The 23,198-nt window shown below is 39.8% G+C and overlaps 1 protein-coding gene across 16 annotated transcripts in view; it reads left to right on the top strand.

Annotated features, from left to right (window-relative positions):
* The window catches only part of FREM1 (FRAS1 related extracellular matrix 1), a 148,637-nt gene that overhangs the window by 30,418 nt on the left and 95,021 nt on the right, over positions 1 to 23,198 (top strand). For 14 of the 16 annotated variants that reach the window (XM_032476389.1, XM_032476381.1, XM_032476382.1 and 11 more), the window contains 5 exons: positions 2,617 to 2,940; positions 6,134 to 6,242; positions 14,708 to 14,839; positions 16,949 to 17,293; positions 20,657 to 20,800. In XM_032476389.1, coding sequence (XP_032332280.1) covers positions 2,617 to 2,940; positions 6,134 to 6,242; positions 14,708 to 14,839; positions 16,949 to 17,293; positions 20,657 to 20,800 — 1,054 coding nt within the window. The remainder of the gene's footprint in view (positions 1 to 2,616; positions 2,941 to 6,133; positions 6,243 to 14,707; positions 14,840 to 16,948; positions 17,294 to 20,656; positions 20,801 to 23,198) is intronic. The other 2 variants (XM_032476392.1, XM_032476391.1) reach the window with 2 other exon arrangements.

Below are 23,198 nucleotides of genomic sequence, written 5' to 3'. Positions count from 1 at the left end.
ACACTGTCCTTTTTAATGCTTCTTGCCTTGAATTCCCTCTTTGAAATTCATATGGTTATATCTGCAAACCTTACATGGTAACTTTGCATCATCCTTTTACTTTTAATATTTGTAAATAATTTTAAATGCCTGTTCTTATATAAGGCACGTATAATTAGGTATTTAATTTCAGAATATTTGTCTTGATCAAGGGAGTATAAGCTATATTTTTGTGATAATGGATATGTGGGGTTTTTTCTATCATCTTGTTTTCTGCTTTCTTGCTAATTAAAAAAATTGTCTTGCAATATAGGTTATATTTTCTTTGCCTTTGTCTTTACTTATTGGAAAACTCTTTATCTCACTTTAAAATTCAGTTCTAAATTAAAAAAAATTCTTTAACCTATTTTTTAATATTAAAAGTAAAAAAATGAAGCAAGATCTCTTCCTTCCTATATATTATGAGGATTGATCCATTTATCCTTTCTCAGGGCACCTGCCCACCCCAGGCTTGGTTTATATAATCTGCCGCTTCAGTTCTAGCATATGGTTGTTATTCCTTATTATTACTTACATCATCTTTTATTTCAGGAAAGCTCTTTTGACATTTGTATCCATGCTGTTAATATATTTAAAATAGCACTCATTTAGGCTTAACTCTAGTTTTGATTGGTCTTATTATAAAGCATCAGTCTTTTTATACTGTGATTTCCTCATCCTTAAGGTTTTAAATTGTAAATCTTCAAACGTTTTTCAGTGGCACGTGAAGAATAGCTACTCTACACTCTGGGCTCTCTCAGCAAACCACCCATTTGCCTTTATAAACCATGCAAGGAGGAGGGGAGGGTTGTCGTCTTCTGTTTCTCTCTTGCACTCTTCTTCTGAGCATTGCTGGCTGGCTTCTGAACTTCCAGGCTGGGGGCAGTGGTCTTGGAGGAAAGCTGGAAAGAGGTCTTATCTGACCAAGCACTGATGGAGTATGACTTCATGCTCTCCAAATCCGGCAGATGTTTCAAGCTGCTTCTTAGTTTCTGGGGCAAGTTCATGGTTCCTCTGGAGACCCCCCCCCCCCACTGGGGAGCCCCCTCATCTTGGAAGAATGCATTTCTAGCCTGATTGGTCAGTTGCAGTTCTTCCTGCAGCTCCTAGTATATGAAGTCTACCTCCAGCTTCTTGCTGCTAGGATTCTTTGCCTTAGATGCACCCTAGAGGTCAGGGTCCAGGATGACCCCAGACCAACCCTCTGTCCCATGTGCTCCCTATCTGAGAACACTCGTATATTCCTTCCTGCCACAAACAAGGACTCTGGACTGATCCCAGCACAGATATTATTATTCTCCTGCCTCTGCCCACTTAGCTTCCTCAGGTGTGAGCCCAGCATCAGCCCTCTGTGTGCTCCACCTGTAAAGGACACACTGTAAGGCTGGTGCGAGGGAGACTTCTCTCCTGACACCTGGGACAAGGGATGCAGCATTGCCCCACCCTTCCTCCTCATAGAGGTGTGTGGTGTTGCTGTCCAGGGGGTTATTCAGCACAACACAGCACTTTTCTCTCCAAATAAATCTCTTTCTCTTAACCTCTCACAACTCTTATATCCTTATAGTGGGGAGAGGGTTCTGGAGTCTGGAACTGGTTCCAGACAACTTGCTTTGTAAATCTTCCTATTGTGTCTGTCTCACGTTTACTTTGAAGTCTGTTAACCCTTTTATTGGAACTTTAGTTGAGATTGAGCCAGGAAGAACTCCATTTTTAATATTCTGTTACATACAGATTGCAACTCCTAGTTCAGTTCCGGTGTTCAGTAGTACTGAACTAATGTGGCCCTGACCTAATGATCATTAAGCCTGGTTCTTTCAACAATGGAACCATCAAATTCTGTGAGAGCCAGTCTCTCCTATGAGGACTCTTCCTGCTGCTAGCCCTTGTTGAGACCTCAGATCCCATGCTGCAAGAAATTTATAATTTCAGTCACCTACTCCTCGCTTGGAGGCCCAGGGTCTTAACTAACTGGACAACTGAGCAGCCATCCTGCAGTTGCCTAAGTACTGAATTATAATGACATTTTCCTTCATCCTGCCATCATCACCTTTGAAACCACATGACAGGAAGTGGATGGGCGTGTGGCCGGAGGAGGTTGGTGGTGTGTGCCAGACACTGATAGTGCTTTACTTTGGCTACCTCGTTTAATCTGCACTCAACACCTGGGGGTCTGGTACTTTCATTTCACAGATGGTGGAAATCAAGATTTAGAAGTTAAACAATTTGTCTAAAGTCACATAAATCATAAGCGTTGGACACAGAGTCAAAAGTACAGTTTCTTCTCATGCCAAAGTGGGTCCCCCTTCTCAGCAAATCACCTATTTGTCTTTAGACAAATTAGAGTCACCAGGGAGCTTTAAAAATACCAGTTTTGTAGTCCGCTCTGTAGAAAAATTAAATTAGAACTTCTGGAAATGGAGCTTGGACATCAGTATGTGATAAAAACTCTCCAAATGATTCTAATGTGCAGCCTGGTTTCAGGTCACTGCTGGATGCCACTCTAGGCTGTGACTTTGTGTTAAATATCATACCATTAACCCTTGTGTTATGGCTTCATTTTTATTGTTTCCCCTTCATCTTTTCTTTCTTCTTTAAAAGTCAGAGAGCGCGTGGTTGCCCGTCTATATCAGAGCTGGCATTCCTAATCAGAGTCCGAGGGCGGCATTCATGGCCATGTTTATTCTGGAAGTGGATCAGTTCATCCTGACCTCTTTGACTACGTCAGTTCTGGACTGTGAGGAGGATGAGACCCCCAAACCCTTGCTGGTGTTCAACATTACGAAAGCCCCGCTCCAGGGCTATGTGACTCACCTGTGGGATCACACCAGACCGGTGTCCTCATTCACCTGGAAAGATCTAAGTGACATGCAGATCGCCTATCAGCCACCAAACAGCAGCCATTCTGAGAGGAGACATTATGAGGTAAGAGGAAGAGAGACAAAGCTGCTCGCCTAGTTGGTATTACGAGTTATTGACAAGGCCACTTCCCTTAGCCTTCACCTTAGCCTGCACATTGATTACCTCGGAAGAGAATCAATCACTGTAAATCAGGATGCAAACCCAAACGCCCAGAGGAACCAGGCAGGTGATGCAAATGAGTGAAGCCTCCTGGAAGGAGATGGTGAGGAACTGAAGAAGGAGCTGGCAATTTAGGATGCAGCTGCAACTCAGCTCCAGCGACGGCTGCATGTGCGAATGCTGATGGATCCAGCATTGCTATAGCTTTCGTTAGTCAAGAAAAGTTGGAAGTCTATCATTTTTTTTGGTAAAAATGTTTCAATTTTTATAATTCAAATGAATATATATGAAAAACAGAAACAGACACACAGAGCTAGAAAACAAACTTGTGGTTACCAAAGCGGATAAGGATGGAAGGTTGGGGAGATGGACAAATTAGGGGTATGCAATTAAAGATATAAACTACTATGTATGAAGTAGATAAGCAACAAGGATATACTGTATAATCATAGTTACTTTCTTGTAATAACTTATGTTGGAGGGAGAAGGTATAGCTTCTGGGTCCAATCCCCAGACCTCCATTAACAAACAAATAAATAAATAAACCTAATTACTCCCCCCAAATTTAAAAAAAAAACAACTAATGATGGAGTATAGACTGCAAAAATACTGAATCATTATGCTCTATATCTGAAACTAATATAATGTTGTGAATCAGCCTTCCGTCAATTTTTAAAAGTTTCCGTTTTAAAATATAGAAGACATATTAAAATTTTAAAACATATTGTGCCAGCTACAAAATATTTCTGAGGGCCACATTTGGCCCCAGGTTCATCAGTTTGAGAACTCTGGTGCCCTGACAGCCTTCCTGCATTACATAGACCATTGAAGTGAGAAATGACTTTGTTTTTAATTCTTTCATTAATAAATTCTTTTGTATTACTTTTCTGTTTGTGAGAGATTTTTTACTTGGATTCTTAATTAAAAAAATTTTTTAATACATACATTTTTATTGAAGTATAGTCAGTTTACAATGTTGTGTCAATTTCTGGTGTACAGCATAATGCTTCAGTCATACATGAACATACATACATTCATTTTCATATTCTTTTCACCATAAGTTACTACAAGATATTTAATATAGTTCCCTGTGCTATACGATATGAACTTGTTGTTTATTGGATTTTGTGAGAATCCTCCTGTATTTCAAAGTGAGAGACACTGTGCCAGAGTTCAGTAGGTGTTCTGTGCAGTTCAGTGGGTCTGTAGATGTAATTCCTGGTGTATTTGTGGGAGAGAGCGAGCTGTGAGTCTCTCTGTTATACCATCTTGGCACCTCCTTCCTGGATTCTTAATTTTTAATTAATAGTGCTAACCCAGGATAGGAGATTCCACAATGTCATCTAATTTCACAATCAAACACTTTCTGTCAGGAAAGTCCTCTGTCTAGTCTAAATTCCCCCTGCTGCTGTTTCAGCCTCTCTCCTCTTGTTTTGTATCCAATGGGAGTAGAGAACAGCTGGTTACAGACTTGTATGTAACAACCCTTCACAAACTTAAAAACCTACCAGCAAGTTGCTTCAAACAGGATGGAAAATTTAAATGAGGAGATTGGTACAGACTTGAGTGCAGGTTTATTGAGGAAAATGAGTGTCCCTGGGGTTACCAGATTGCTCTCCATCTAGTTTAGGCATTTTCAGCATTTAGCCTCAAGGGTAGACAAAAGACTTCAGTATGTAAGTGCCAGGCTTCACCCTTTGCTTTTATTTTCTTCACTTCATAATAGACAAGGGCAGCTGTTGTTTTCTTCCCTGCCCTCACCTCTCATTCCTTCCATATGATGAAGTAATTTCTCATTAGTTCTCCAGTGTTACCTCAAGCTTACAAATGAAGCACGGCTGCTCTGGCTGCTTCGTGTGTGTACTTCCTGGCATTGTACGATGCAATCATAAAGCGGAACCTGTCCAAATGTGTGACTTTTGTTTGTTTTGTTAGAAGGTAACTTCCAATTTTCTCAGTGGAGATTATGCATTGTTGAGATTATGGAGGCTGGGAGCTGCCTGGGGTGGGACTTCAGAGAACAGAGCAGTGGCCAGAGCTCCTGAAGCTAGCTGATCCTTTCCTGGGCTGTGAGACCAAGGCAGTCCATTCTCTTAAGCATGAAAATTCAAATTCACTTTATTAGGCACTACATTTATTTTAGAAGAAAGTTCCTTCATGAGAACATAATATATTGTTTCATACTGCTCAGCCTCGTAAGCACTTCCCTTACACCTCCAACACGGTGTCCCCGACCTCAGCATAGTTTCATTTTTAATCTGTTTCTTGGCACCCTTGGATCTGTTTCTTTTGTTATGTAGCATTTGCTGACATAGTACTCTCTGCTTTATCTCTTATCCTCTCCAACAGACCACACATTCTTCAAAAGTAGGCAGTGTGACTTCGTTTTTGAATTATACCTCATCCTCCCCTGTCAGCACCTGGAATAGTACATATGTAGCACATAATAAGGCTCAAAACGTACAACCCCACTTTACCAGTTATGGATTTCATGAGAGTAAATAAAATCTAGGTATTTAATAATATGTCTAGTGGGATGGGTGCCTTAGATCAGGATCTCTTAAAAGCAGCACCGTTGGCATTTTGTACCAGATAATTCTTTGTTGTAGGGGCTGTCCTGGTCATGGTAGGATGCTAATAGCATCCCTGGCCTCTGTCCACTAGGTGCCAGTTATACCCCCATACACATACCCATTTCTGAGACCAAAAAGGTCTCCAGACATTCCCAAAAGTCCCCCATGAAATCACCCCCAGTGGAGAATCCCTGCTGTAGACACTATACCTTTGAGAGAGGCTTGAGTGGTCTGATGCAGGACTGACACAGTCTCCTGAACAGATGGAGGGACATGTCTCTAGCATATTTGCTTATTTCAAGTTAAGAAATTCTTTTATGGAGAGGAAAATGTAAAACCACTGGTGAACTAAGGAATAAAATCTAGTGCCTGAAAAAGTGAGGTCTCATTGTCAAAAATGAGATCAGACAGCAGCAGAAAACTGGATTCATTTTGCCTCCATCTGTAGTGTATACCCCAGAAATAATGGTATTTTAGGCTGTAAATTGTCACTGTGTGGTTCTTACGCAACTGTTCATTTACAGGTGGAGCTGGAGGTATATGACTTCTTCTTTGAAAAGAGCGCACCTATTTCCATCCTCATCTCCATCAGAACGGCAGATACAAATGCCCCGCGAGTGTCCTGGAACACAGGTGAAGTGCGATACAGGAGTCAAACAATATAGCCCTGAAGGGAAGACAGGAAAGTGTATGGGTCAGGAAAAAATAGGTAGTTTTATTTCCATTTCACACATGAGGCAACTGAAACCCAGACAGGTTAAGGGCATTGGGGGGGGGGGGAGTTTCTTGTTTTGTTTTTCCTACTATCAGGTTGAGAAATTTAAATCCAGAATTTGTATATCCTGAAACCAAGTTCTTTCCTCTGTAGGAGTTAAGCCAAAAGACCCTTTTCCACTGACTGAGGCAAAAAAGTGACTATTTGTGATATTGAGCACATCTGGATTGAGAGAGAAAAGGTGTCCAACTCAAATTGTTCAGAAGAATTGAAGGAAGGCATAGTCTGTAATCCACTGTCTTATTTTTAAGTTAGGTTGCATAGAAATGAAGAGTTTAAGCTGCTTCATTTGTTTTTTCTATTTTTATTTTTTAATTGAAGTATAGTTGACATATAATTTTACATTAGTTTCAGGTGTACCACATAGTAATTAAACATTTTTATATATTATACTGCATTTAAAGTTATAAAGTATTGTCTATATTCCCTGTGCTGTACAATGTTTCTTTGTTGCTTATTTATTTTATACATAGTAGTTTATACCTTTCAATCCCCTACCCCTATCTTCCTCTCCACCCTCCCCCCTCCCCACTGGTACCACTAGTTTGTTCTCTATATCTGTGAGTTTGTTTCTGTTTTTCAGTATTCTTTGTTTTATATTTTAGACTCCACATATAAGTGATAACATAGAGTATTTGTCTCTCTCTTTCTGATTTATTTCACTAAACACAATACGCTCCAGGTCCATCCACATCATTGGAAGTGGTAGAATCTCATTCTTTTTTTATGGCTGAGTAATATTCCACTGTATATATAAATCACATCTTCTTTATCCATTTATCTGTTAATTGACACTTGGGTTGCTTTCATATCTTGGCTGTTGTAAATAATACTGCTATGAATATTGGGATGCATGTATCATTTCAAATTAGTGTTTTTGTTTTTTTCAGGTATATACCCAGGAGTGTAATTGCTGGGTCATACAGTAGTTTTATTTTTAGTTTTTTGAGAAACTTCCATACTGTTGTTCACAATGGCTGCACCAATTTTACATTCCCACCAATAGTGTAGGAGGTTTCCCTTTTCTCCATATCTTTGCCAACACTTATTATTCATCTTTCTGATGATAGCCATTCAGACAGGTGCAAGGTAGTATCTCATTGTGGCTTTAACTTGCATTTCTCTGTTGGTTAGTGATGTTGAGCCTCTTTTCATGTGCCTGTTGGCCATCTGTATGTCTTCTTTGGAAAGTGTCTCTTCAGGTCTTCTGCCCATTTTTAAATGGATTGTTTCTTTTGTTGTTGTTGAGTCATGTGAGATATTTATATATTTGCATATTCAGTAAGTTGTTTTTTCATTTTGTCAGTGATTTCCTTTGTTGTGCAAAAATTTTTTAGGTTTCATTTGGTCCCATCTGTTTATATTTGCTTTTGTTTCTTTTGCTTTAGGAGACAGATCCAAAAAAATATTGCCACAATTTATGTCAGAGTGTTCCACCTATGTTTCCTTCTAAGAATTTTATGATTTCTGATCTACATTTAGGTCTTTGATCCATTTTGAGTTTTTTTTTTTTTTTAATATGGTGTTAGAAAATGTTCTAATTTCATTCTTTTACATGTAGCTGTCCAGTTTTCCCAGCATCACTTATTGAAGAGATTGTCTTTCCTCCACTGTATGTTCTTGCCTCCTTTGTCATGTATTAATTGACCATATGTACATGGGTCTATTTCTGGGCTTTCTATTCTGTTCCATTGATCTATGTCTGTTTTTGTGCCCATATCATACTGTTTTGATTATTGTAGCTTTGCCTGGTTTTGATATCAGGGTAATGGTGACCTCATAGAATTAATTTGGCAGTGTTCTCTCCTTTTCAGTTTCTTGACATAGTTTGAAAAGGATAGTTCTTAGCTTTTTTATACGTTTGGTAGAATTCTCCAGTGAGCTGTCAATCCTAGACATTTGTTTGTTGGCAGTTTTTAAAAAATTACTAATTCAGTTTCACTACTAGTGATTGGTCTCTTCAGATTGTCTGTTTCTTCCTGATGCAGTCTTTGAAGAGTTTCTGTTTCTAGAAATTTATTCATTTCTTCTAGGTTGTCCAATTTGTTGGCATATAACTATTAATAGTATTCTCTTATGATTTTTTATATCTGTGATATCAGTTGTTATTTCTCCTCTTTAATTTCTTATTTTATTTAAATCCTCTCTATTTTTCTTCATAAACCTGGATAAAGCCTATCAATTTTGTTTATCATTTCAAAAAAAAACCAACTTTTTATTTCATTGATCTTGTTTTTTTTTTTTTTTTTTTGGTCCCTATTTTATTCATTTCCTCTATGGTCTTTATCATTTTCTCCTTTCTTCTGACTTTGGGCTTTGTTTGTTCTTCTCTTTCTAATTCTGTTCAGTTGTAGGTTAGGTTTTTTTTTTTGAGATTTTTCTTGTTTCTTGAGGTAAGCATGTATTTTCCCTCTTAAAACTGCTTCTGCTGCATTCCATAGATTTTGAGAAGTTGTGTTTTTATTTTCATTTGTCTTGAAGTATTTCCTAATTTTGTTTTTATTTCTCCATTAGCCCAGTGGTTTTTTAGTAGCATGTTGTTTAGTCTCCATGTGTTTGTATTTTTTCCCATTTTTTCTTCCTGCAATTAATTTCTAGTCATACTTGGTTGGAAAAAAATGTGTGATATAGTATCTATCCTCTGAAATTTTCTAAAACTTGTTTTGTAGCATACCATGTGATCTGTCCTGGAAAATGTTCTGTGTACACTTGAAAATAATGTGTATTCTGCTGTTTTTTGATGAAGTGTCCTGTAGATATTTATTAAGTTCAATTGGTCTAATGTGCCATTTAAGACTTGTTTCCATATTGATTTCCATCTGGATGATCTGTCCACTGATGTAAGTGGAGTATGAATTCGCCTACTATTATTGTGTCATTGTCAATTTCTCTCTTAATTTTGTTTGGTATTTGCTTTATATATTTAGATGATCCAGTGTTAGTTATTACCAAATGTTATGTCCCCTTCTGTTGATCCCTTTATCATTATATAATGCCCTTCCTTGTCTTTTGTTATAGACTTTGTTTTAAAGTCTGTTTTGTCTGATATGGGTATGCCTACCCCCGCTTGTCATTTTCTTTTGCATGAAACATCTTTTTCCATCCCTTCATTTTTAATGTGTGTGTATATTTAGCATTAAAGTGAACACCTTAATCTTGTAAGCAACACATGGCTGGATCTTGTTTTTTTATCCAATCTGTCACCTTTCTATGACTTTTGATTGAAGCACTTAGCCTATTGGCATTTAAAGTGATTATGGATAGATATGTACTTATTATCACTTTATTTACTTGTTTTCTTACTGTTTTTGTTGTTTCTTTCTGTTCTTTTAGTCTGTTCTCTTGTGGTTTGATGGTTTTATTTAGTGGTAGGCTTGTGTTCCTTTCTCTCTAGTTTTTATGTATCTATTGTAGGTTTTCGATTTGTGGTTCCCTTGGCGTTAGTATATGTTGACCTATAACTATTTCTACTTGTTTTTAACTGGTAGTCATTTAAGTTCAAACACATTCTAACTGACCTACATTTTCTCTCCTCCCCCACATTTTGTGTTTTTGCTGTGAAAATGGTTTTACATCTTCATTTACATTCCTTAAGTGATTATTATAGTTATAGTTGATTTTGCATTTTTTGTCTCTTAATCTTTGTACCAGCTTATTTCAGTGGTTGATCCTCAGTCTTTACTATATATTTGCCTTTACTAGTGGGATTTTTCCTTTTGTATAGATTCTTACTTCTTGTTGTAGCCTTTTCTCTTCCACTTAGAGAAGACCTATAACATTGCTTTTATGACTGATTTAGTACTGCTAAACTAAAAGTACTCTTTTAGTTTTTGCTTGTCTAAGATATTCTTTCTCTCTCCTTCAGTTGTGAGTGATAATTTTGCTGGGTAGAATAACCTAAGTCATAGGTTTTTCCCTTTCAGCACTTTTATTTAATCATTCCATTCCCTTTTGGTCTGCAGAGTTGCTGCAGAAAAATCCATTGATAACCTAATGGGAGGTACCTTGTATGTGACTGTTTTTCTCTTGCTGCCTTTAGAATTCTTTATCTTTAACTTTTACCATTTTAATTATGACATGTCTTGGTGTGGTTTTCTTTGGATTCTTCTTGTTTGGGGCCCTCTGTGCTGCCTGTTTCCTACTTCAGATTCAAGAAGTTTTCAGTCATAATTTCATCAAATACATTTTGGACCCCTTTCTTTCTGTGTTCTCCTTCCCCTGTAATGTGAATGTTAGTATGCTTGATGTTCTTCTAAAGGTTGCTTAAACAGTTCTCATTTTTTAAATTTGTTTTTCTTTTTGCTGTTCTGATTGAATGTTTTCCATTATTCTATCTTCCAGATCACTTATGCATTCATCTGTATCACTTAGCCTAGAGTTAATTATTTCTAGTGCTTTTCATTTCAGTTTTGTATTAAGTTCTGACTGCTTCCCTCCCACCCCATTTTTCTAGTTCATCTATTCTTTTCCCTAGTTCAGGTAGCATTCTTATCACTAATGCTTTGAACTCTTTATCTGGTAGATAGTTTACCTCTGTTTCATTTGTTGGTTTTCTAGGCTTTTTCTTTGTTTGAAATAAAATCCTCTGTCTTCTCATTTTGCCTCTGTGAAATTAGGTGAAAGTTACCTGTCTTGGTCTTGAAATGTGTGTCCTTGTGTGGGAGCATCCCTATACAGTCTACATGTTCCCCATGGCTTTCGTGGGAGAGCTGATTCACATGAACACAGGTCATGTCTTTCCTCAGAATCTGTGGCAACTATCAACTTCTAGGGGTTGGGGCTGGTGATGGAGGAGCTAGAGCCAGAGCCAGCTGTGAGCAGGGGATTCTCCTCTGTATCAGGGGCAGTGGTATGTCCCAAGGTATTGGAGCAGAAGCCGTGGGGTTCAGGCCCAAGCCGGCTCCATCCTCCACAACTATGCAGTCTCCTCGTTCCAGTGGGGATTTGCATCTCAGAGTAAGAGTGGCTGGAAAGGGCATTTAGTGTGGGTGGGGGTGTGTTCTGGGGGTGATCCTGCCACTAGTCAGAGCTCCAGACTTCTCCCGATATGCTGCCCCTGTGCACACTGGTAGTGGCTGCCCTTGCCCCATACAGGTGCCATGCGGGGTCTGAACCAGCTGAATCTAAAACTGTGCTTCATCCTTGGCTGCAGCAGTGTTTGCCCTAGTGTGGAGCTGCATGGAAGAGAATCAGGAGCTAAGAAAGAGTGCTTGGCTCAGGCTGGGGCACGTGCTGAGGCAGTTGTGGGAAACTGGCCAGAGTCTTGGGCAGTTTCAGTCTGCTTTCTCTGTGTTGTTTTGAGAGTAAGCAAAAAAATGTATGTGCTCTTCATGAGCAGAGTCTAAATTTCTTTCAGCCCTCTTGCCAGTCCCACTGGTTTTCAGACCAGCTCAGGGGACATGTCCTCCCACTGTTGGATCCCAGGGCAGGGGCATCCAGTATGTGGTTCAAACCACCCACTCCCCAGGGATGATCTCCACCTTCTTAATCACACTCCTCTGCTGTGTCTCCTCCTAGAAGTGCAGGTCCCAACATGATTATTTCTCTTCCCTTCCTATCCAACTCCATGTGGATCTTTCTTACAGCCTTGGTTGCATAAGAGTCTTTCTGTCAGTCTTCAGTCCGTTTCCAGTGAGCATTGCTCCTCATGTAAATGTATTTTTGATGTGTTCATGGGGCAAGGAGGTGCAGGTGCAGTGAGCTCTGTATCCTCCTGTTCTACCATCTTGAGCTCCTCCTGCTTTATTTCTTTTCAGAGGAGGCTTTGTACTGCCTCTCATTTCTCAGTAGACTTATAATGCGCTATATTAGGTCAGGTGTAAATGTAGAGTGTAAATGAAGACTTTTTCCTTTCCTACTAATACCATCAATAGCATTCAAAACATAAGCAGTGTTGGTAGGTTCAGTTAACACAGAAAATATCTGTGTCTGATTTAAATCCTCAGGTGGCAGCTTAAACGAATCACCTCTTATGCTTGTGTGTTTGTATGTGTGTGTGCTTGCAGATGGGTAACACACCACATGTATGTGTTTGTATGTATGTGGGTTTCAGTAGAGATGGACAAAATCAGTTGAGCAGCCTTGATTTATAATCTGCTTCTCTGTTCTATTCTACCTCTGTTTGAGGGATAATGAGAGAAAAGAAGGAATTGATAATCTAAAGTTTAGTCATAATCACATGTTAATTAGATTATTTCTTGAGCATAGAGACTTAATAACATGTGTATGTGTCACCTTTGAAACCTAGGCTTGTTAGAAGAGCTCCAAATCTGACTTTGGCTACAATGGACATCAGAATCCTTTTTAAAATAGAATTTTATTTATTATGAACTTAATATAAGTTCATCATTGGAAACTTGGAAAGCACAATAAATAGAATAAATAGTAATGCATAGGTAAAATAAATAAATAAAAATGGATGAATAAAAATCATTCATTACTCCACCATGAAAACATAACCACCATTAAGATCTTACTGTGTAAATTTCTAGGGTTATTGCTTGCTCTTCTGCCGCATCCCACGATGCCTTGTCCTGTGCTCGGCTGTGCACTCTTGGCTGCAAAACCCGTACTACCAGCCACAGAGATTCTTTATACATGCTTGTCCTCCCTCCCTCCTTCCTTCCCTGCCTCCCTTCCTTCTACCCATTCTCAGTTCTTCTCTGTCTCCCTCCCTTCCCCCTTCTTCCTCCCTCCCTTTCTCTTTTCTTTCCTTTTTCTTTCCTCTCCTCCCTCCCTTTCTCTCCCTCTGTCCATTTCTCTTTCTTTCTTTCTTTCTTTCTTTCTTTCTTTCTTTCTTTCTTTCTTTCTTTCTTTCTTTCTTTCTTTCTTTCTTCCTTCCTTCCTTCCTTCCTTTTCCTTCCTTCCTTCCTTCCTTCTCTCTCTCTCTTTCTTTCTCTTTCTCTCTTTTTCTCTCTCCCTTCATTTCTTCCTTCCTTCCATCTTTCAATATACTATACATCTCAGATTACATGCACTAACTCTGTACTGCAAACAAGAGTAAGGGTGACAAATTAAAATTTGGTGTGACGGAGCCGTTCATAGCTTTACAAGAAAACAAAGCTGATCGCTCAGTAGGGCTGATGTCTCCAGAAGGAGGTGGAACCAGTCTGTGAGGGAAGAGTCAGGGATGGGGTTGGGAAAGGGTGAACAATCTGCCTGTCAGCTCCTTCCATCTCTTGTCTCACCTTGGTCAGTTTGCCTCATTGGATGTTAACTTCCCACATGCCCAGGTTGTGTTACCTGACTCTTCTCAGCAGCCACTGCACAAACTCCTTGAGTCCCATGGTGTGAGACCTGGCCATGGTCACAAGGAAGGTCACACCACAACCTGGTCTTCACCCTTGCGGGCACTTGAGGGCAGCAGTATCAGACAATGAGCCAACGGTGGCAGCCCGAGCTTTACAACTGTGTGGGAACTGTGGGTACCCTCTTGGGACTGCCTCAGCTGGAAAGCAGGCAAATGGTCAATGTTAGGAGGCAGGGAAATCTGAGCACATTTGAGAGGAAGCATTAAAAATGGGTTCACCACTGCACTGTCTTTAAATTTTATCAATTTGTTTCTTTAAAAGGCTTTGCTCCTTTTCAAGAGTCTCTGCAACCTGCTGACCCCCAGCTCTGCTGGGTAATGGGAATGGCTCGTGATGCTACAGCTCTCTGTCTCTGACTGGAGTGTTCAGTCTGGAATCTGTGTTCCTGCTCTGAGTAGCATTTGCTCTCTCTCCCCAGATTCTCTCCAGCATGCTGGGTCCAAGGAGAAGTTTTATCTTTAATTTCTCTAGTTACAAAGGTCCCTTTCTTATTAGGGTCTAGACTAAAATACAGCCCCTACTACAGAGTGTCAGACACTTCCTGCCTAACATCATTAAACAGTCCCCTAGCTGAGTAGCTCTGTATTTGTATATTTAGCCACTTTAATTTTCTGTCCTGTGGGATACTTACGCTCTTATAATTTATATGTAAAAGCACTTTTGACTCTTTTGCCCACTTAAAATATATGAATGCTGCCTTTGAAAAACTCCTTGTGGACATTTCTGAACTGGAGACCACTGTGAATGTAACATCTGTTATTTCCTCCTAGTATTTATTTTTGGCATCATCATGCCTCTAAACGATATATCATAAGGAACCAGTTGTCAGATTGAGGTTAGTAGTACTAATAGTAAAAATATTACTCAAAAGCTAAATTCTAGTTTCTTAAGAAACTTTTGAAGATACAATTTTTAGCTAGTTTTGTGAGTGAAAATTCATTCATCTTGTGTTAAAGTGGGTATGTTGGCATATCATAGAACTTCCCAGGACACTTTTCTGCTTTCTCTTGCAGGTCTGAATCTCCTGGAGGGACAGTCTCGGGCCATCACTTGGGAGCAGTTTCAGATTGTCGACAATGATGGCATTCATGATGTCCAGCTGGTTACTGTGGGTGGCCTGCACCATGGGCAGCTTACCCTAAGAGGTGGAGGACCAGCTTTCTAACCTAGAGAAGAACCCAAGAAGTATTTTCTCCAAAAGCAAATCATATTTAACAGGATGTATATATAGCACCTCTTGCGCCCCATTTCTGAATGAATTATCATATTCTTAAAATCTGGAAATCTGGGAGCCATTGGCCTTTGTATTTGGATGCTCAAATCAATGGATGTCCATTTACGAGTGGTATTTTGTACTTGAGTCATCATTTAAATCTCAGTTTTGCTTTCTGGAGCCACGTAGGGCTCCTTCTAAATATACTCCTTAACTGATTATCTTATCTCAGTTCAAAGATAAATCATAGCCTTTTCATTTCTCTGCTTCAGAGAAATGCACTGAAAAATATAAAACTTACCTTTTTTAAAAAAAGAACTCTTTAGTAATAATTATGCTATTATGTTATTAGTAGCAGCTACCATAGTTTAAAAGAAATGAATTTATAGTTTTAATTATAATTGTAAGGGTGATAGTTAATAAGGTAATGGCCCTAATAAACATATCCATACTTAATGATAATATAGTCCATTCCTTGTAGTGAGCTCAGAGGATTTAATTCAATTATCCTCTTAGTTTGCCTAACTATAAAGTAGTAAGAGACCTCTTATTTATCATTATTTGTGATTAGGGAATTCTGAAATCAAAAATAAAATGATGAATTCTCTTACCTAATCCCAGGACAGTGGGAGTTTAGCTTAAGCCGGATGGATCAGTTAGGATGGGTGTTCAGCTGAATGTAAGGAAAACCCAACTACAGCAGCTTAAAAATTCAAGAGTTATTTTCTGCTTGTGACAAGTTGCCTAGAGGTAGGTATTCTGTATCCATGATACCAGCGGCTCTTTTCTGCTCTGCTGTTGGTCACAGGATGGTACCTACACCTCCAGGCTTCTAATCAGCACTAGAGAAAGGAAGGAAGAAAGAGAGAGAATAATAAAAAAAAAAAAAAGTTATGCCATCTAATTTTGCTCTATTTAACAACTTTCCCCAGGAGCCTGATACAAGGAAATTTAATTATATTTCTTAGGAAGTTAAATAATATTCCCTAAGTGCAGCAGAGTCTGGGAACTGAGTATTTTAAATGGTCATATTGCCATTCCAAATAAAGCCAGACTTCTAGTAGTGAGAAAGGAGCAGAGAGTGGCTGTTGGGCAAGTAACTCATAGTGTCCATTGTACTAATGTTTAATCCATAAAACTGCAGTGCTGTGGGGAGAGCATTTGGGCACCTGCCATCAGGAACTGTAATAGTTTGTGAAGAGGGAAGCAGTGCTTATCAATACGGTAGAAATGAGGTGGAGAGTCATAGCCCATAATGCCATCATGGTCTGGCTCAGAGGAGGTGGGAAAGAGTGCAAACATTTATTAAGCATTTACTTTGAGCCAGATATTGTGCGAAACATTCTACATACTTCATCTCATGTCCGATTTATGAAGCAGGGTACTATTATTATTCTCACTTTGCACATGAGACTTAGAGAAGTTGACTTGTCTGAATTCTAGAACATGGCCGAGCTGGGAGTTGAACCCAGGCCATTTGATACCAGAGATCTAGCTCTTGGTCGTTAAGCCAGTGATTCTCAAACTTGGCAAGCATTAGACTCCTGGAGAGCTTGATAAAATATAGGTTGCCGGGCCCCACCTCCAGAATTTCTGATCCACTAGGTGTGGGGTAGGGCCTGAGAACTTGCATTTGTAATGTTGCTGGTTCAGGACCACTCGTCTAAGACGTGCTGCCATGTAGGGTGATAGCAATGGGTTGAAGAGTAATTAAAACTTATAATAGGTATAGTATTGTTTGAGTTCTCCCATCCTTACAAGGCAGTATGAAGTAGGTGTTATTATTCCTTTTTTTATAGATGAGTCTCAAATAAATTAAATACCTTGTCCAAGTCCAACCAGGTAATAAGTTTTCCAGTCTGTATCCAAATCCATGTCTGTGGGGCCCCAAAGCCCACGAAACAATCTCCGATTTTTCCAGGGGAGGGAGGTACTGGCTGAACCACTTTCCTTAATGACCCCTCCTCCAGTGCTGCTCTCATTAACCTGCTGCCTCCACACCCCCTTTTTCATTCAGCTCCACCTCTGCTCTTTCCATCAGGGGGCAAGGGGTTTCTCTTCACTGTGGCTGATCTTCAGGCTGGAGTCGTTCGATATCACCATGACGACAGCGACTCCACCAAAGACTTTGTGGTCTTCAGGATATTCGATGGCCAGCACAGCATCCGACATAAGTTTCCCATCAACATCTTGCCCAAAGACGACAGTCCCCCGTTCCTCGTAACCAACGTTGTGATTGAACTGGAGGAGGGGCAGACCCTGCTGATCCAGGGTTCCATGCTGAGAGCTTCAGACATGGACTCCAGTGATGACTACATCTTCTTCAATGTCACAAAACCCCCACAGGCTGGAGACATCATGAAGAAGCCAGGGCCAGGACAGATAGGTAAGTCTCAGACAGCCAAGATCCATCCTGTGTTGAATAGAAGTGGCGAGAGTGGGTATCTTTGTCTTGTTTCTGATCTTAGAGGAAATGCTTTTAGTTTTTCACATTGAGTAAGATGTTAGCTGTGGGTTTGTCATGTATGGTCTTTATCAGGTTGAGGTATGTTCCCTCTATGTCCATTTTCTGGAGAGTTTTATCTGTTTAGATGTTGGAAGTTTATCAGATGCCTTTTCTGCATCTTTGAGATGATCATGTGATTTTTATCTTTCCTTTTGTTAATGTGATGTTCACATTGGTTGATTTGCATATATTGAGCCATTCTTGCGTCCCTGGGGTAAATCTCACTTGATCATGGTGTAGGATCCTTTTAATGTATGGTTGGATTCAGTTTGCTAATATTTTATTGAGGATTTCTACATCTATGTTCATCAGTGATATTGGCCTATAATTTTCTTTTTTTATGATATCTCTACCTGGTTTTAGTATCAGGGTGAGGCTGGTCTCATAAAATGAGTTTGGAATTGTTTCTTCCTCTGCATTTTTTTTGGAATAGTTTGAGAAGGATAGGTGTTAACTCTTCTCTAAATGTTTGGTAGAATTCACCTGTGAAGCCATCAGGTCCTGTACTTTTGTTTTTTGGGGAGTTTTTAAATTACTGATTCAATTTCATTACTAGTAATTGAGCTATTTGCATTTTCTATTTTTTCCTGCTTCATTCTTGTGAGATTGCACATTTCTAGGAATTTGCCCATTTCTTCTAGATTTCCCATTTTATTTGCATATAGTTCATAGTAGTCTCTTATGGTCCTTCGTATTTCTTGGTGTTGGTTGTAATGTCTTTTTCATTTCGATTTTATTGATTTGAGCCCTCTCTTTTTTTCTTGATGAGTTTGTCTGAAAGTTTATCAATTTTGTTATTATTTTCCTAAAAAGCAGCTCTTTGTTTCATTGATTTTTTTTTCTAATTTTTTTAGTCTCTGCTTGATTTATTTCTGCTCTGATCTTTATGATTTCTTTCCTTCTACTAACTTCGGGTTTTGTTTCTTCTTTCTCTAGTTCCTTTAAGTGTAAGGTTAGATTGTTTATTTGAGATTTTTCTTGTTTGCTCAAGTAAGCTTATAACTCTATAAACTTCCCTCTCAGAGTTGCTTTTGCTGTATCCTAGATTTTGTATCATTGTGTTTTCGTTTCCATTTGTTTCCAGGAGTTTAAAAATTTCCTCTTAGATTTCTTCAGTGATCCACTGGTTGTTTAGTAACATGTTGTTTAGCTTCCACATTTTTTTTTTTTTTTTTTTGCAGTTTTTTCTTGTAATTAAGTTCTGGTCTCATATCATTGTGGTCAAAAAAGATACTTGATGTGATTTCAATTTTCTAAAGTTTACTGATGCTTGTTTTGTGGCCTAGCATGTGATCTTTCCTGGAAAATGTTCCATGTACACTCAGAAGTGGTCTTTTGTAGGTGCCCTATGTGTCCTAGAAGTGCACTCGCCTTTTGTCACCAGAACAACATGCTCTCGGTTCTCCCTTTGAGGGCTCTGTGAGTCTTTCCTTTGTGCCGGGCTGACCATGTGGGCAGTCTGGTAGGCTTGGTGGGCCCCTCATCCAGCTGGTTGCCTGATGCAGAGGCTGCTCGTTGCTGGTTGTTGTGACTGGGTTACGAGGCAGCTGACTGAGGAACTCCAGGGACCCTTCGGATTAGTGCTTGCTCCCTGGTGGGCAAAGTCAAGGTCCAGGGGCTCCTATTCCCTGCCCCCTGGTAGGTGAAGCCAGTGGCACACAAAGCTGGGTCCTGGAGTCTGGTAGCAGTACCCAGGGGTCCCAGAGCTGGTGCTGGATCTCTGGTGGGTAAGACCAGTTCCTGACACAGTTGGGTGCAGGGTCCAGGGTGTCCTGAAGCCTGTGTTGCCTTGCTAGTGGGAGAGGAGGGGTGTGGCCCAGCTGGTTCCAATGCAGGGTCGGGCCTACTGGTGGGCAGGTAGGGTCCACAGGCTATGTAGCATGGTTTTCTTATGGTTCGTATCTGCCCCCTGGTGGGTGAGGCTTGTCTGGGGGCTACAGAAGGCTCCCTGGAGAGTGGGGCTGTGGCCTAGGGAATTGTGGGGCTGGCCCCCCCCCCCCCACGGTGGGGAAAACTGGTTCCTGGGTTCTCTGGTGGGTAGGGCCATGCCCAGAATGGGCTGCGGGCTCAGCAGGTCTTAAGGCAGCCTGTGTGCTGATTGTGAGGCTGTGTCCCCACCCAGTGCGTTACTTGGCCTCAGGCATCTCAGTGCTGGTGCTTACAGGCCTGTTGGCTGGGGCAGGGCTGGGTCCTGGCCCTAATCAGGTAGAGGGAAGATTTCACGATGGTGCTTGCCAGAGCCAGTGTCCACATGGTAGAATGAACTCCCCAGAATGGATGCCACCAGTGTCTGTGTCCTCAGGGTGAGCTGCGATTGTCTTCTGTCTCTCCAGGAGACTCTCCAAGATCAGCAGGCAGGTCTGATCCAGGCTCCTGTCAAATAACTGCTTCTTCCCTGGGTCCTGGAATACGTGAGATTTTTTGTGTGCCCTTTAGGAGTGAAGTCTCTGTTTCCCCCAGGCCTCTGGGACTCCTGAAAATAGCCTCACTGGCCTTCAAAGTCAAATGCTCTGGGGCTCTTCTTCCCGGTGCAGGACCCCCAGGCTGGGGATCCCAGCATGGGACTTGGACCTGTCGCTCCTGTGGGAGAGCCTCTGCAGCTGCAATTACTCTCCCATTCGTGCATCGCACACCGGGGGTATGGGACTGACTACATTGCAACCCAGCCCTTCCTACCCATCTTATTTCCTTCTTATGTCTTTAGTTGTAGATCTTTTCTGGTAGGTCCTGGTCTTATTTGTTGGTTGTTCTGCAAATAGTTGTATTTGTGACATGTCTGTGAGAGGAGGTGAGCTCCAGGTCTCTGTGTTCCACATCTTGGCTGATCAATGTTTCTTGAAAATATTTTTCTAATGCCAATTTTCTATATAGCAAGACAGATTTTTTAATTACTTAAAAGCTTTGATAAAAAGCATTTAATATAGATTCCTTGAACAAACTACTATAGATAAAATAGATAAGCAACAAGATTTACTGTACAGCACAGGGAACTATGTTCAATATCTTGTAATAATCTATAATGGAAAATAATTTGGAAATATATGTATAACTGAGTAACTCTGCTGTATGCCTGAAAGTAACACAATATTTAAATCAGCTGTACTTAAATTAAAAAAAAAAGATTCCTTGGGTATATACAATGTACTAAGCAGGGAGTACTTTTGAAGATAAATCCAATATTAATATACCGCAATACCTGGCAGGCTGTTAATAAAAGTGTGTGGTGTTTTGTGGACCCCATAGGCTATCCTGTCCCTGGCTTCCTTCAGAGGGACCTGTTCAATGGCATCATTTACTATCGTCACTTTGGTGGAGAGATCTTTGAAGATTCATTTGAATTTGTCCTGGGGGACAGCCATGAACCTCCGAATCTCTCAGGTGCCACAGGTAAGAGTCTACCTCTGAACACTTTCCCAAAGTCTTGTGCACAGATACCAATTCTGGAAGATGTTATTAGAAACTACATGAGAACAGATTTCAAAGTTTGAGGAGCAATGGATTAAGCAAAATTAAGTCAGTTTCTCTGCAACGTAACTGCTCCATCATTTACTTTTCCAAAGAGTTATGCAAATTTCCATGTGTGCAATGTTTCCAGGATTATTTAACCCGGGGACCCTTTTATACAGAGCATTTCTGAAAATTTGCTCGCTTCATAACACTTAGGAAAAAACACTGACTTTTTTATGTTTAGTGGTTTAAATTACAGGCTCTGTAGTTAGACTGCCTATGTTTTTCTCTTGTCCTTGACATTAACTGACTTGTGCCTCAGTTTCTTCACCTGTAAAACAGGTAAAACAACTTCCTTAAAGAGTGATTGTGAGGGTGAGTGACTTAATACATAAAAAGTACTGAGAACTTTATAGCACATAGTAAGTGCTCATGAATATAACTATTTATTATTGCTTTTGAAGAACACAGTTTTACTACCACTCAAGGATATTATTTAAACATAGAATACAAAAATAGGTAAGGAACCACCGTCCTATAAAAATGACAGAAAAGTAAGAGTCTGAACAACCATAAAGGGGTAGATTCCTTGCAAGGAGAGGATGATTGGTGGTAGGGACAGAAAAAAGACATCTGAAAATAAATGTCACCCACCATATATCGTTCTTTCTACTAGGCATTTAAAACCTATTATCTTGGAAGTTAGCATGTTTGGGGATCAAAGCAAATTTTGAACCTGTTTTAGAATGACTAAAGCATGTGTCCCTATTGGCTATATAATATCATCTCATATTGTCGTGGTCACTGATGTTAGCCAATGCATAGATGGTGAGCTATTCATCTGTTTGCCAAGACAAAGGTAGCAAAAGAGGGTGATCAGGAAGAATGATGTTGGGAGCCCAGAAACTGAAGGAATTAGGTGATTCCTGTTAAGAGGGAATGGAAAATGAATGAGAAAATTCTCAAATCATTTGTTTGACAAAAAAAAAAAAAAATCAATTCCTTTACAAATAGCAGCCTCTTCTTTTCATCAGTGTATATAATTATGCCATTTCTAGATTAGATTTTTGCTTGAGACCTTAGTTGACTTGATAACCCAAAATGGATACTAGTAATAGGATTTATTTCTAAATCTTCTGTTGTATCCATTCAAACTGAGCTGTATTTCTGACTAGAATACTGTATCACTTTTAGCAAATTCTAGGTCTTTTTAAAAACAGAAAACTTAGGACATCTTTTTACTTTTCTGCTGTTGTATGCTTTATGGTTCATATTTTTCATACCCAGAAATACAGATGTCCGTTCCCTCTATAATAAAGACCACAGTAATGAAAACTTTATTGAAACAGAATTATTTTAAAATCTTGGCACAGAAATCAGACTATATTCTACAGAATATCTGAACAGAAGGTGGAGTGGGCTAAACTAGCATCGGGTATCATTCCTGGGGGTGAGAAACAGCACTGGATAATCTCAAAGGAAGATGCAAAAGAAGGAATCAGGCAGGAATCAAAGCTCAGGGCAGAGAAGGGGTCCAGAACCCAGGTCTACAAGAAAGGCTTCCTCCAGCCAGTGGAATATCATAGGGTGAGCCGGATGCTCATGGTCACCGTTAGTCATTGTTACTTCACAGGCTGATTTGTCACTTTATGTTGTGACTCCCTCCAAATCCGTCTGCGGGTGCTTGTGGCCGTAAGTAGACTGGAGGCATGCAGGGGAAGCCAGCAAGCAAGAGCCCAGGGAGTGGGACGGGCGCTACTTTTCCTCTGCCTGGGATGGGTATTTAATTAGGTTTTTTTTTTTTTTTTTTTTTTTTTTTTAACAACCACGTTTCAGTAAAATGAGAATACTTTATTTCTCGATGGAGTTTGTTAAAATAGGATTTTTTTTTTCACCCACAGAACACACACATAGTAATTATTGGAACATGCATAAATATGTAAAGACACATCAACTTAGGCGATCATAACGCATGTTGAAAAATGTGCCCAGCAAGAATTACTACTGGGGTATGAAAAAGCCTGCTTGTACATTCTTCTTATACAAAGAACACATTGGAGAGTAAATTAGCATAGAAAATGGTCTCTTTGAAGGCACAGTAACTATTGTTTCCTTATTAAATCCAGTTTTGCGATGAAGGGGAACCTCACTGATTCACACCATGCCTGGTAGGTCCCAGAGAGAATTTCTGAACTTTGTAGATTAGCAAAAAACTATAATTGGAAAAAGAAATCCTGACACAGATTCCAGGAGACTAGAGAAATGACTGCCATTGTGTTCCTTATTTTGACAACTGGCTTTAGTTTTTAATTATTGAAATGCTTCATAATGGAGTTGT

Source organism: Camelus ferus, unplaced genomic scaffold (assembly GCF_009834535.1).
Source record: "Camelus ferus isolate YT-003-E unplaced genomic scaffold, BCGSAC_Cfer_1.0 contig732, whole genome shotgun sequence".
Classification (NCBI taxonomy): Eukaryota; Metazoa; Chordata; class Mammalia; order Artiodactyla; family Camelidae; genus Camelus; species Camelus ferus.
This window is presented reverse-complemented; position numbering and strand designations above follow the sequence as displayed.